Source organism: Balaenoptera physalus (genome assembly GCF_965194825.1).
Source record: "Balaenoptera physalus genome assembly, chromosome: 7".
Lineage (NCBI taxonomy): Eukaryota > Metazoa > Chordata > Mammalia > Artiodactyla > Balaenopteridae > Balaenoptera > Balaenoptera physalus.
In genome coordinates this window covers 21,307,491-21,322,857 of record NC_138886.1, presented here as the reverse complement: position 1 = coordinate 21,322,857, position 15,367 = coordinate 21,307,491, and the positions used below count along the sequence as shown (strand labels likewise).

At 39.1% G+C, this 15,367-nt stretch overlaps 1 protein-coding gene across 10 annotated transcripts in view; it reads left to right on the top strand.

Annotated features, from left to right (window-relative positions):
- KIAA1958 overlaps positions 1-15,367 on the top strand; it is a 225,388-nt gene that overhangs the window by 81,239 nt on the left and 128,782 nt on the right. For all 10 annotated transcript variants that reach the window (XM_082469160.1, XM_082469159.1, XM_082469155.1 and 7 more), the window contains one exon: positions 1,118-2,312. In XM_082469160.1, the coding sequence (XP_082325286.1) occupies positions 1,142-2,312 (1,171 nt within the window). In that variant the 5' untranslated portion in view covers positions 1,118-1,141. The remainder of the gene's footprint in view (positions 1-1,117; positions 2,313-15,367) is intronic.

Genomic DNA, 15,367 nt, shown 5'->3' with positions numbered 1-15,367 from the left:
AATAAATAAAATTCAAAAATTCAAGAAAAAAAGATCCTTGTTCCTTCCTCCCTAGTTCTTCCCAGGATGTCCCTTTTGACAGAGCCTTATTAAACCTTTCTAATCACATGTGGACTCCACGTGCCTCTTTACTTTTTTTTTTTCATCATGTTGTCCTCACTCTTACCCAGTCAAGGACCCATAACAAGCATTCTTTTTGACCTCTTCCCAATAAGGAATGATTCATTCCTCTGTGGTAGTTGATTATATACCAGCTTGGGCGTATAGGAACCTCAGATGGTAAAATACACCAGATGCATGTTTTTACCTCTAAATTGTGAGATAAAGGCAATGTTTCAGGAATTTCAGACAGCAAGGAGGTGGGAAGCCTACTCCTAAGATTTGGTTAGGGTGCTGGCACCCGGCCTACCCATCCTTGCTTCTGGTCTACAGCCTGCCTGTGCCCCTGACCCCAGCAGGGGCCTCTAGTGGCTCCCCTCCCGGACTGTTTTCCCATCTCTGTTAAAGACTTTTCTTCCCCACTTCCCAGATATAGCCCCTCATTCTCTTCTTGGGCTCCCAGTAGTGTCATTTGTTTTCTGGTGCCCAGCAGAAAACCAGATTTCCCTTCTCTGACATCCATCCTAGAATGGATCTGAGCCTTTGGTGGCCCTGCCTCTAGTAATGAAGTTTATGGTAGCAGAAGGTGAAGTTAGAAGTTCATCCTCCTGGTTAATACAAATAATACACACATTTTATTATTACAGGGCTGACTGAACCTCTCTCTCTCTGTGTGACTTTGGAAGTAAAATGTACTATGAAAAAAGCTCACCTCTTTTTTATTGCTTGTTTCTTTTTTTTTTTTTCTTTCACTTTTTTTTCTTATGTAGACATTATAACAATAAAGGAAATTAACAAAAAATTTCTCAAGTCCCACAGCCATAAACCATCGATTGTTTTTACTTTTTTTCCTGTATTCTCTTCCAGTCTCTGCCCATATGCAGTGATATTAACTGGATACAGTTTTGAAGTATATTTTTTTAATGCCACATGATCATAGTTTAAGGAAATTGAAGTGATTGAGATATGGGAATATCTTGGGTAATAATAGCTTCTTATTCTGATTATTTTCCTTTAGGAAAGACACTGCTGATCCTGTAACATGGAGGATTGCCTTCATACCTCATCTGAGAATCTATCCAAATTGGTCAGCTGGGCCCACAGCCATGGGACCATTTGCAGCCTCATTCCAAACCTGAAACATTTGCTTTCGGAAGGTTCCCATGGGAACCTGACAGCAATGTGGGGCTGTAGTGCGGGCCATGCTTATCACTGGCCACTGACAGCTACTTGCAGAGCTGGCTCCCAAGAAAGGGTCTGTTTCCAGGATAACAGAAGTTTTAACTCTGATAGTCCCAGTATAATTGGAGTGCCCTCTGAGACACAAACTAGCCCCGTTGAAAGGTACCCTGGGAGACCAGTGAAAGCAAAGCTAGACTGTAATCGGACCAGAGACTCTTGTGACTTCTCTTATTGCAGTGAGCCCTCTGAACTGGATGAAGCTGTTGAAGAGTATGAAGATGAAAACACTCTGTTTGACATGGTTTGTGAGTCTTCTGTTACAGATGAGGATAGTGACTTTGAACCCCAAACCCAAAGGCCTCAAAGCATTGCTCGAAAAAGGCCTGGAATAGTCCCATCTTCTCTCCATTCAAGCTCCCAGGCTCAGATGATTGATGAATGCAGCAGTGATGTGATCATTAAGAAAATCAAACAGGAGATTCCTGAAGATTATTATATTGTGGCGAATGCAGAGCTGACCGGAGGGGTAGATGGACCAGCCCTCTCGTTGACGCAGATGGCAAAACCTAAGCCTCAGACTCATGCTGGTCCCTCCTGTATAGGGTCTGCTAAGCTGATTCCCCATGTAACATCTGCCATCAGCACAGAGCTAGACCCACATGGTGTGTCTGCATCCCCCTCTGTGATGTCTAGACCAATCGTCCAGAAGACTACTAGGGTATCTTTGGCTTCACCAAACAGAGGACCCACTGGTGCCCATGGCACCAACCAGCAGGTGGCCATACAGATGCCGGTGAGCACATCCCATCCTAACAAACAGATCAGCATCCCTTTGTCTGCCCTGCAGCTGCCTGGACAGGATGAGCAAGTTGCTTCTGAAGAGTTCCTGTCCCATCTGCCCAGCCAGGTCTCCTCCTGTGAGGTGGCCCTTTCTCCCTCAGTTAACACAGAGCCAGAAGTGAGCTCCAGTCAGCAGCAGCCCCCAGTTGCTCCGACCATAACCACTGAGGCCACGGCACAGTGCATACCAGGTATGGCACGTGAGGTGACAGAGTCCCTCATCCACGTACATCAGAGAATTCTGCGCCGTCAGCACTCCTAAAACCACTGGCTCAATTTGCTAGAATTTGGGCCTTTATTATTCTCAGAAAGATAGAAATAATGAAATATTATACATCCAGGTGATACAGTAAAGGAAAGTCATCTGAAGTAAGGCCATCTATCCGGTCGATGTACCTCAGGGCTGAGAGGACAGCTGTAGGATTGTGCTGTTGATATTGCATGGCTGTATTTAAGGTTTGTATCTGATCTTAAGCTGAATTTTTATAAGTAAAGTTATTTTTGAAAGTTTTTTTTAATGCTCTTGGTTACTGTTTGTTTTTGTTTTTTTTAAATTTATTTTATTGATTTATGGCTGTGTTGGGTCTTTGTTTCTGTGCGAGGGCTTTCTCTAGTTGTGGCAAGTGGGGGCCATTCTTCATCGCGGTGCGGGGGCCTCTCACTATCGCGGCCTCTCTTCTTGCGGAGCACAGGCTCCAGACGCGCAGGCTCAGTAATTGTGGCTCACGGGCCCAGTTGCTCCGCGGCATGTAGGATCTTCCCAGACCAGGGCTTGAACCCGTGTCCCCTGCTTTGGCAGGCAGACTCTCAACCACTGCGCCACCAGGGAAGCCTTTGGTTACTGCTTTGAGGCCAAAATGATGTTGGTTTAGGAATACGATAAAAATAGACCTGATTTTTTTTCAATATTATTTATTTGAACCAATTTAGCACTTTATTCATTTTAGTTGGTGTGGCAGATTAAAACAAGTTTTTTTTAAAAAGCAACAAATATATCTGGAAGAAGTATTTTATTTTTTCTCTCAAAATTTATAATAATCAGATAACTTGCATTTCTGGAATACATGGACCTAACTGGAATGGATTGAGAGGAGAAAGAAATTATTATATGAGGCCCCTATCTGTAATTCTAACATTCTAAATGTTCTGTAATTCTAACATTCAGTATTTATTTAATCTGGGCTATTATTAACCATCACTAGTATCTAATTTCAAAATATTTTCATCACCCCAGAAAGAAACCGCATACCCATTAGCAGTAATTCTTTCCCTCCTCCCAGCCCCAGTCAACCACTAATCTACTTTCTGTCTCTATGGATCTGCCTGTTGTGCACATTTCATATAAATAGACTCTTATTTTGTGGCCTTTTGTGATGGCCTTCTTGTACTTAAGCATAATTTTTTTAAGATTAATCTATGTGGTAGTGTCTATCAGTGTTATTTTCCTTTCTATTTCATTGTATGGATAGACCACATTTTGTTTTTCCTTTATCAGCTGATGGATACTTAGGTTGTTTCCATTTTTTGGCTGTGGTAAATAATGCTGCTAATATCATTTATATACAAGTTTTTATGTGGACATATATTTTAATTTCACTTGGACAGCTACCTAGAGGTGGAATCACTGGGTCATATGGTAACTCTATGTTTGAGGAACTGCCAAACAGTGTTCCAAAGCAGCTTCACCATTTTACAATCTCACCAACAATTTTAAAAGATTCCTATTTCACCGTATGCTCACCAACACTTGTTATTTTCCATTGAAAAAATTATCCTGCTGGGTGTGTGAAGTAGTAACTTGCTGTAGTTTTGATTTGTATTACCCTAATGACTATATATTTTTTAATGTGCTTATTGGCCATTTGTATATCTTTCTTTTGAGAAAAATCCATTCAGATCCTTTGCCCATTTTCTAGTTATGTTGTCGTTTTATTGGTGAGTTATAAGAGTTCTTTATAGATTCTGGTTGTAAGTCTTCTATTAAATACGATTTGTAAATATTCTCTCCCATTCCCTGGGCTGTCTCTCCTTCTTCCTTCCTTCCTTTCTAGTTTTAATTCAATCACTTAATCACAGCGTGGTCTTTGGCCAATATTCACATCATTAGACACAATATTATCTTTATTAGGCTTGTGAAAGTCTTTGTACTAAGACTCTAACTCTTGATACATATCGGATATAAGTAGTACCTTTTCACTTAAATAGTTGTGAATTTGGTTTATTTATTTGTCCCCCTCCCCCCCCTTTTTTTTGTAAAATAGGAGACAGCCTGACAGAGTTTCTACATTCTCACTTAATTTATATTTGAGGGTAGAATTCAGAAATGTATTTTACAAAGTGGTCCAGTATAGCAAAACAGCTTAGTAAAACTGTTGTTTGTATTGTATATCCTTCTAATAATTTATCCCTGCAAAAGCAAGTTGAAAGATTTCCTTGCATCTGCCTAGTGGATATTAGTCCGCTAGTATGTGTATAGTAAATGAGACATTGAGGCTCAAACTAACTGTAATAGGAATTTCCTAAAGAATGATCCTGATGTTTTGATCCATTGTTCTGTGGAAGGATATTATATTGCTAAGATATTATTAGCTTTAGAGAAACACTATTTGGACTGGAAACATCAATGTGACAAATAAAAATCTGATTGATACTTTTCTTTTATGAGAGATATATAAAGTTAACTTATAATTTACGTTTGTTCTGTAGAGCCCGAACTAGGCTCTGTGCTCTAAAAGTTTTATTTATTTATTTGCATATTTATTTATATTAGAATAAATTTATTTTAAACATAGGTTTTTAAAAAAATTTAGAATCCAGCACATCCAAATGTATGTGAATGAATATGTACAAATGGACCTTAAGCACTTAATATGTAGAGCATACTTAGGACTAAGCAAAGAAGAAAGGTTCTGAAAAAACTAGCTAAAGCAACATCAGGCACTTTTAAAATGGATGTTGTATAACCTTGAGTCTTTATCAAATCATTGTAGAAATACTGCATATCTTTGAATAATATTTTTAAAATAAATAATTTGACAAATGACTAGGCAGACAGAAACAAAGAGAAATTGTTCCATTTTGTTTAGTTTTACTGACGTCATTTAAATTCTACTTCCTGGCAGTTCTCTGGTGGTCCAGTGGTTAGGACTTGGTGCTTTCACTGCCGTGGCCCCGGGTTCAATCCCTGGTCAGGGACCTAAGATCCCACAAGATGCACAGTGTGGCAAAAAAAAGATCTGTTTCCCTATTGGAAAACCGTTCTTATTTCTGTTTAGAACTAAACTCACAAAGTTATAAAATGTTAACAATGTGTGGATAAAATTATTAATTTTCATGTCAGCCCTATTACAATGCTCAACTCAAATCTTAGCAAACAGTCATGAGTAAAGAGGACATACATTATTAGAAGAATTATTGACTATCTCGCAGTGGTTTAGATTCCATTAATTTTTGAGATTTTTATGTAAATTTGGAGCATTTGTCATAAATTTAAATTTTTATTGCATCATGAGTTGGGTTTCTATGTGTATATTTCTTAAATATACATACATACACACAGCTTCTTTTATGATTTTGTGCAAGAACCCCCCCATGTTTATTTGAAGTATAGTTGATTTACAATGTTGTGCTAATCTCTGCTGTACAGCAAAGTGACTCAGTTATACACATGTATACATTCTTTTTTTATATTGTTTTCCATCATGCTTTATCACAGGATATTGAATATAGTTCCCTGTGCTATCCATTAGGACCTGTTGTTTATGCATTCTGAATGTAATAGTTTGCATCTACCAACCCCAAACTCCCAGTCCATCCCTTTCCCTCCCCGCTCCCCCTTGGTAACCACAAATCTGTTCTCTATGTCTATGAGTCTGTTTCTGTTTTGTAGATAGGTTCATTTGTGCCATATTTTAGGTTCCACATATAAGTGATATATGGTATTTGTCTTTCTCTTTCTGACTTACTTCACTTAGTATGATAATCTCTAGTTGCATCCATGTTGCTGTGAATGGCATTATTTCGTTCTTTTTTATGGCTGAGTAGTATTCCATTGTATTTATGTACCACGTCTTCTTTATCCATTCATCTGTTGATGGACATTTAGGTTGTTTCCATGTTTTGGCTATTGTGAATAGTGCTGCTATGCATGTAGGGGTGCATGTATCTTTTTGAATTATAGTTTTGTCTGGATATATTACCAGAAGTGGGATTGCTGGATCATATGGTCATTCTATTTTTAGTTTTCTGAGGAACTGCCGTACTGTTTTCTATAGTGGCTGTATGAACTTACATTCCCACCAACAGTGTAGGAGAACCCCTTTTATTAGTCACCTTTTTTTCCCAGAAGTCTTATTGTAGCAAGCAATCAACTTTTGCTTTTCACATTTGTAATATATGTGTTTTCTTTTGAAAATCTACATCTTTATCTTTTTCTAATAGATTCATATGTGTTCTTTATATATTAGAAATATTAACTCATAGTCTATCATATATATTGGAAATACATATCCATGTATATTGGAAATACATTTTCCCACTTTACCATTAATTTTTTATTAATTAATTTTTTATTTTATTTTTTTTGGCTGCATTGGATCTTTATTTCTGCGCACGGGCTTTTTCTCTAGTTGCAGCGAGCAGGGGCTACTCTTTTTTTTTTTTTTTTAATTAATTAATTAATTAATTTATGGCTGTGTTGGGTCTTCGTTTCTGTGCGAGGGCTCTCTCTAGTTGTGGCAAGCGGGGGCCACTCTTCATCGCGGTGCGCGCGCCACGCCTCTCACTACCGCGGCCTCTCTTGTTGCGGAGCACAGGCTCCAGACGCGCAGGCTCAGTAATTGTGGCTCATGGGCCCAGCTGCTCCGCGGCATGTGGGATCCTCCCAGGCCAGGGCTCGAACCCGTGTCCCCTGCATTGGCAGGCTGACTCTCAACCACTGCGCCACCAGGGAAGCCCGGGGCTACTCTTTGTTGCAGTGCATGGGCTTCCCATTGCGGTGGCTTCTCTTGTTGCCGAGCACGGGCTCTAGAGTGCAGGCTCAGTAGTTGTGGTGCACGGACTTAGTTGCTCCGCGGCATATGGAATCTTCCTGGACCCGGGGCTCGAACCCGTGTCCCCTGCATTGGCAGGTGGATTCTTAACCACTGTGCCACCGGGGAGTCCACCATTAATTTCTATATAATTTTGTTGATGGGATTTTTTGAGGTATGGATTTTCTTAATTTTTATGAAGGCTGTTCTTTCAACCTCTACCTACCTATCTGTCTAGTTAGCTATCATCTTTTCTGCCTTTGGCATTTTGCTTACGAATTCCTGTCTTGAATCAAATAAATATTTTCCTATATTGTCTTCTGTTTTGTTTTTTGGTTTTCTTTTCCTCGCCTCCCCTTCTGTCTCCTTTCTTTTTTTACCTTTAACTCTACAATCAGAGTATATTTTAGGGTGGAACCTCACTTCATTATTTTTATAGGTAGTCAAATGTTCCAACATCACTTATTGAATAATTCCCATTGTACACTGAATTGATTTATGTATCACATTTTTGTTTATAACTGGGTCTATTTCTAGATTTTCAGTTTTGGGGTTTTTTTAATCTCTTTATCTTTTTTCTTCTAATTTTTACTAGTTGATTATATTTTCTATAAAACAATGCATTCAGAGAAAAATGGTTGTAGTCTAAAGCATTTAATAGAATACTTTTTGAAGCCTACTCATGTAAAATTGAGTTCAGTGAGGTTTTAAAAATTAAGTTGCATATTACTTCTAGTTATTTGGTCTGTGTTGACACAAATAAACAATGGTTTCTCTTGTCAGAAACAGAAGATCTGAGTTAAAATAAATGTATAAAGACAATTAACTACGTTATAGTCGAAGGACACATCTTCAAATGAGCTTTTATCCAGGGTTCAAACAATGTCTATAGTTTCTCTCTTACCATGTCTCATCTTAGCTTCCTCTGTATTAGCTTCACCTATAGATACTTGATCCCTGCGTGGTCCCCGAGGTGGTTGCCAAGTGTTGCTGGGATTCATGCCTAGCAGTAGACAGAGCCTGTGTCACCGCCTTCCCACTAACCCCCGAATTAGTCTTTGAAGCATCAAGCTCATACCCTGGGAACTGTATTGAGACCAGTCCTAAGTAGACCCCACAGCTGAGTGTTGGGATCAGGTGGGAGTGTTCTTCCAGGGACATTCTGGATTCTAATCTTGAAAGAGGCAGCACACCAGAAACACCTACTACTATTTGTGTGGGGTGGGTTTTTGTTGCTGTTGTTTGTTTTTTTGAGCATTTAGTTTTCTTTGTGTGGGCAGATAGAGGAGTTGTTTATATGTGTCATTCAAAGACTAGATATACTAGAACAGTGTTCTAATATAAGAGATAGAAATATGTATAAGTAAACACATGCTTTTATGTCTGTATATATATGCATATGTATACATACATATACATGCATACATTATTTTATATATTTTCTTATCCTACAAGAAATATATGCCTCTTCTTACAAGGTGGAACAAGACTAAATTTGCTTTCTTAGCCACACCCTTTCCTGTACCTTCCTGCAGGAAGACCTGCAACATAAATTCAGAAAGGTAAGAGAGGCAAAATTAAACTTCAGGCTCAGTTAATACCATCATTTCCCTCGTTTTCATAAAGGGGTGCTCATCTGAGGATTGATATGGCAGGCAGTGCTGGGCACTGAGATTTTAGAGCTTGGCCACTCAGAGTTTGGGATCAGACATGCCCAGGTTGATTCCCAGCCCTGCCTCCTACTGGCCTTGTGACCTTAGTTAAGTCAGTTTATTTCTCTGAGATTCATTTTCCTCATTTGAAAAGTAATAACGTGTCTGTCTCACAGGATTGTTTGACAACCAAATGAAAGTATAGATGAAGCACTAAAGAGAGTACATGACATGTGATAAACATTCAATAAATAATAGTTTCCACCATTATTAATATTTTCAGTGTCATCATCATTGCTGCCATTATTAGACTGTGCTCAATACTCTTGAATAGTCAAGCATAATAGATTCTGATTTTATGCAGTAACATATATTCATCTACTAAAATGGTCTATGGACCAGTCTCACCTGGGAACTTATTAGGAATTCAGATTCTCAGGCCCCACCCCAGACCCACAGAATCAGAATTTGCATTTTAACAAGATCTCCAGGTGATCTGTATGCACACTGAAGCTTGAGAAGCAGGGATTTAGGAAATGCAGGTTCCACATTAGAGGGCACATTGTTATTCCCTCTGGCCGCACTGTGACTCTGAACACTCTTCCCCTTTGAGAGAATTCCCTCCTTTGTATATCTGCACTTCCCCATTGGAGAGGCCAGAAACTCGCTTTTCCAAGTTTATATTTCAGTGAGGGCACAATCTAGTGACCTGAAACTTTGCCAGTCAAATGCACTCACTCTAGACTCTAATCAGAAGTACCTAGGACTTTCCTGGAGATCCAGTGGTTGACTCCATGCTTCCAATGCATGGGACATGAGTTCGATCCCTGGTTGGGGAACTAAGATCCCACATGCTGGGAGCTTCCCTGGTGACGCAGTGGTTAGGAATCTGCCTGCCAATGCAGGGGACACGGGTTCGAGCCCTGGTCCGGGAAGATCCCACATGCTGTGGAGCAACTAAGCCCGTGTGCCACAACTACTGAGCCTGCGCTCTAGAGCCTGCGTGCCACAACTACTGAGCCTGCGCTCTAGAGCCTGTGTGCCACAACTCCTGAAGCCTGTGCGCCTGGAGCCCGTGCTCCGCAACAAGAGAAGCCACTGCAATGAGAAGCCCGCGCACCACAACAAAGATTAGCCCCTGCTCAGCGCAACTAGGGAAAGCCCGCGCATAGCCAAAAATAAATTTTAAAAAAAGATCTCACATGCTGTGCGGTGCAGCCAAAAAAAAAAGGAAGAAGTACCTAGAAGAATCTGCTTTTGGTAAATACAGTCCAGTTTCTAGAGGCAGCAGGAGCAGTGTTCCACCGTTAGAAGCCCAAGCTGGAGTTTGGTGGCTGATTTGTCTCCAACAGCACAAATCTATGGCGTGGTCACCTCTAAACCTGGTTTCCTGATTGTGTGGCCTTTATTAAGTTCTTTTCCTGCCTAAACTAGCTAGACTGGGCTTTCATTGTTTTAAACAAAGAAGCTGGAGGAATATAACCTCTGAACCCAGGAAAGGTGTTAACCTCTCCTAGATGTTGCATGAAAAATAAAATAATTTTCTTTTTTTTTTTTTTTTAATATTTATTTATTTATTTATTTTAATTTTTGGCTGTGTTGGGTCTTTGTTTCTGTGTGAGGGCTTTCTCTAGTTGCGGCAAGCGGGGGCCACTCTTCATCGCAGTGCGCGGGCCTCTCACTATCGCGGCCTCTCTTGTTGCGGAGCACAGGCTCCAGACGCGCAGGCTCAGTAGTTGTGGCTCACGGGCCCAGTTGCTCCGTGGCATGTGGGATCTTCCCAGACCAGGGCTCGAACCCGTGTCCCCTGCATTGGCAGGCAGATTCTCAACCACTGCGCCACCAGGGAAGCCCAATAATTTTCTTTTTATCACTAGGTTTATATTTTTAGCTAAAATAAATAGCCCCTTGGTAAGTAACCACTAATACAGTATGCCCTATAATGTGTGCTATCTTGCTATACAAACTGTAAGCAACCCGTAAGATGTTGAGGGGTAGAGATAGCTTCTCCTCGCCCTAAACCTTCTCTCCCTTCCCAGTGGGGGTTTTTGCTGAAATATGTGCATTGTGGGGAGTTCCACTGAACTGGGAATGAGAAGGAGGTACTTAGTACCTTTGCATTCGGCTATGGGCTTTAAGAGCAGTTTTGGAAAAATGAGAGAAAACACAGTTGGAGCTTCTTAACACAATGTTGAGTATTTCTTAAAAGTTAATTTTGAATGATTAGTTTTCTCTTAGGTGTATTCTTTCTCATGTCAGTTCACATGATGCTACTATATCCTGAAATGATCTATTTTATTTCTTTACTATTTCTCAGTTTGATCCCCTGAGACAGAGAGATTGACCTTCAAAATCACCAGGAGGTAGCCCAAATAAGGAGGATATTAGGAAATCTGCACATTGACATTTCATATTGTCTCATATATTTTATTTCTTTTCTTCCTTTTTACCCTCCATTTCTTTTTCTCTTTGCATAATTTCACCCTTGAGTTGACATCAGTAGTGGGTGGTAAAAATGTGGAAAGGTTGGTAAGATCTGGTAAAAGGGAGTGAGCTTCATTTCATTAGGCCTCTTAGAAGAAAGTAAATGGACTAGATGCTTACCTAATTTATTCGTGTACCCCTTCTCTTGTAATGCTGAGGGGACTTTAATGGAGCTACCAAGCACCTTTCTCTTCAGTCCCAATGCCTTGCGCATAGTACACATGCAGTCATCCTGTCGATAAGTAGTCAATGTTGAGAACGTGTCCAGGGGGAAAGTTAGGTACCTGCTCCCAGGAGTTTCCAGGACTCACTGCTTGATGTTAGCAACATCATTTAAAATCAATAACTTTGTTCCACTCAACACTCCTCTCACCTAATTGCACAGGGAAGAAATCAGGTCCCTCTCTCCCATTATGATATGGGACTGCATGTCCATAGCAAGAGAGAGCAGGTCAAAACCTTGATGAAGCTGTAGATCCCTAAGCGTGTTACTGAACACTGTGAACCCTTTCAGATATTACTATCAGCAGCACCCCTTCTAATAGGCTTTTGGAGGCACCTTCCACCCCTCTGCTGAGTATCACAGGTCTCAATTGTTTCTGTACTTGAAGATCACCAGCTGTTGACTGCCCTACTTGAGTGTCACAGGGTCTTCTCTCCCCTGCCTAAGTGTCACAGAGCCCCTCCTCCCCAGCTGATCAAAGGGCAGTTCTCAGAGTGGTGGTGGGGGGATTGTCTTAGGTTTTATCATGTATAGTAGAACTCGCGTGATCAAAATGATTTTAAGGAACTGGAGATGGTGGTCTCCAGACTCTGGCTGAGGGGCACTTCCCTCCTTCCTTCCTTCCTGTTTTGCAGTTCTTAGAAAAGACGAAGTTGTGGTTTTAAATTAGTTTTTAGGCTTCTTTTCTATACTGGGGAAGGAGTATGTGAGGGAGACATGAGATTAAGTACAGTCACTCTGTTATGAAAAGAAAAATAATTGGCTATATCGTCATGTCTTTTCAAAGTATTTAGGTCTTCACCAACGTTTTACCAAGGCAGTAATGAAAACCCACTATACCTTATATAACATATAATTTATAACATTATTATATGTAACTTATTATAAAGCTGTAGTAATTAAAATGGAATAGTTTGGCAACAAAGATAGACACATAGAGCCATGGAACAGAATAGGGAGCTCAGAAACACACCTGCACATATATGTGAACTGTATGTGAAATAGAGCCATCACAAATCAGTTGGGAGAAGGATGGACCAGACAATGAATGATATTGCACAGTTGGTCATCCGTGTAGAACAAAATAAAATTAGATCCTTACGTCACATCAGACATGAAAATAAACCTCATTTAAAGATCTAAATATGGAAATATAAAACTTAAAACTGCTTGAAGGAAATCTTGCAAAATGGCCTTGGTGTTGGGAACAGTTTTTTAAATGAGACACAAAAAAAGCACAAACCATAAAGGAAAAGATTGAAAATGCTGACAGCCTTTAAAATCTTAGCTGGGACAGGGATATCATAAAGTTAAAAGACAAGCAATAATCTATGAGATGATTTTAATGTGCATAATGAAAAATATTCATATACAGAATATGTAAAGAACTGCCACAGGTCAGTAGGGAAAAGGTCAAATAATCCAGTAGAGAAATGAGCAAAGGAAATGAAGCGCTTCTAATAAGAGGAAACCTATATAGTTAATAAACATATGAAAAATGTTCAACCTCACTGGTTATCAGGGGAATGCAAATTAAAACAACAATACGATACCATTAGGCAAAATTTTTCAATTTTTACTCCAGACGTTGTTAAAAGTATGGGGAACATGCTGGTGGGAATATAAATTGTTACAACCACTTTGGAGAGCAGTTTATAGTATCTAATAAAGTTAAAGATGTGCATATCATATAACCTTGGCATTCAGTTTCTAGGCATCTATCCTAGAGAAATTTCCTCATATATAAAAGGAGAAATATGGAGGGGTATACATTGCAACTTTCTTTTTGATAACAAGGAAAAAAATCAGTTAACAACCTCAGTATCTGTCAGTAGATAAATTGTGATGTATTTTTCAATGGAATATTTGCATCAGGCAGATCTGCATTAATTAATATAGATAAATCTTGAAAACGGAGTTGCTGAATAATATTTAGAGTACAATACCTAAAAAGCAAACAGGCATTACTATGTACTGTATGTTACACTCTCACATACCACAGTAATCAATTATGAAACATGGGCTGGAAGGACCCATGATGCATCAGTACATAATAGTGGTTGCCTTTGGGAAAGAGGAGGGATGAGAATGGGTGCACAGGAAACTTGAATATCTGTGATATTTTATTTTTTTAATTTTTAAAAAAATTTTTATTGGAGTATCATTGCTTTACAATGTAGTATTGTTTCTGCTGTACAGCAAAGTGAATCAGCTATATGTATACATATATCCCTTCTTTTTTTGGATTTCCTTCCCATTTAGGTCACCACAGAGCACTGAGTAGAGTTCCCTGTCTATACAGTAGGTTCTCATTAGTTATCTATTTTATACATAGTAGTATATATATGTCAGTCCCAATCTCCCAGTTCATCCCACTGACCCCTCCCCTCCTTGGTATCCATACGTTTGTTCTCTACATCTGTGTCTCTATTTCTACTTTGCAAATAAGTTCATCTGTACCATTTTTCTAGATTCCACATATAAGCAATATTATACGGTATTTGTTTTTCTCTTTCTGACTTACTTCACTCTGTATGACAGTCTCTAGGTCCATCCATGTCTCTGTAAATGGCACAATTTAGTTCCTTTTTATGGCTGAGTAATATTCCATTGTATATATGTACCACATCTTCTTTATGTGATATTTTCTTTTAAAACCATGGAACAAATATGACATTATTAACATTTATTAAATCTGGCAGGAACATGAGTTCGTGTTATACAAGAGGCAATATAAGCACAGTGCTTAATTGTGAAAATCTGGGCACACAGCTGCCTGGATGCAAATCCCAGCCCTGCCACTCATTTTCTGGGTGACTTTGGCAAGTCACTTAACCTCTCTGTAGCTTAGCTTTATCATCTGTAAAATGAAGAAAATAACGTATCTATTCTCTAGGGTTGATATAAGGATTAAAGTAATCCATACAGAGCCCTCTGGTTCATGGTAAGCATAATTTAGTATTCTGCATACTTTTCTGTGTGTTTCTAAATGTGATTACTTTTTAAACATAGATCATGAAGCATAAATAAAGTTGATTGTGGAATATTTATGAGATGAAGGCATATGACATTATTGTTTTTACTGAATATAGAGGGTTTTTTGGTAAGAGAGCAAACTTTACTACCATTATCTCCCAGTATACTTGTTTATGTACAAAGAATTTGAGAATTATTCTCACAAATTTCACTGTGGCTTTTCTCCTTATGACTATGATGTGATGTTGTCATGGGAGGATTTTTTTTTAAAGTTCTTCTGTTGGAATAAATAAAAACCACAAAAACAAAATGTCCTCTATTATCTATGGATATATAGCACTTTCATTTCCAGGATCAGCACTACTTGAGTTGCATGAAGAAGAGGTTGTTTCCTTCATTTTACTGACAGGAAATGAGTTACAAAGAAACTAGATGATTTGCTTGGAGTTCCAGGGGAAGAAGCCTGGTCTCCTGCTTGTTAACTAAGAGAGAAGGGGTTGGTGCTTTGCACGCTGGTCCCTACCCCTGCTTGTCTTGGTGTAGGAAAAGACTACACCACTAATTGCTTCCCCTTCCCTTTCTTTTATTTTTAGGTCATGCCTATAACTTTTCCAAAGTTTAGGCTGCTAGAGTATATCCTAAAGTGATTATTTTTTTCTGAGAATCATTTTTAAAAAGACCTAGGGTTTAATAGAAGGATTTGCTTTATCAGAAACAGGAAACATGTGTCTAAGTCTCTTTTTCTACTAAGCATCTGGAAAAGTCACTTGCACTTCAGTTTATCAAACATTTATTTCAAGATCAACCATATGACAGGACTAGTGAAAATACAAAGATGAATGGCAAATTCCCTGACCCCAGTATATCATTGTGTAGAGAAG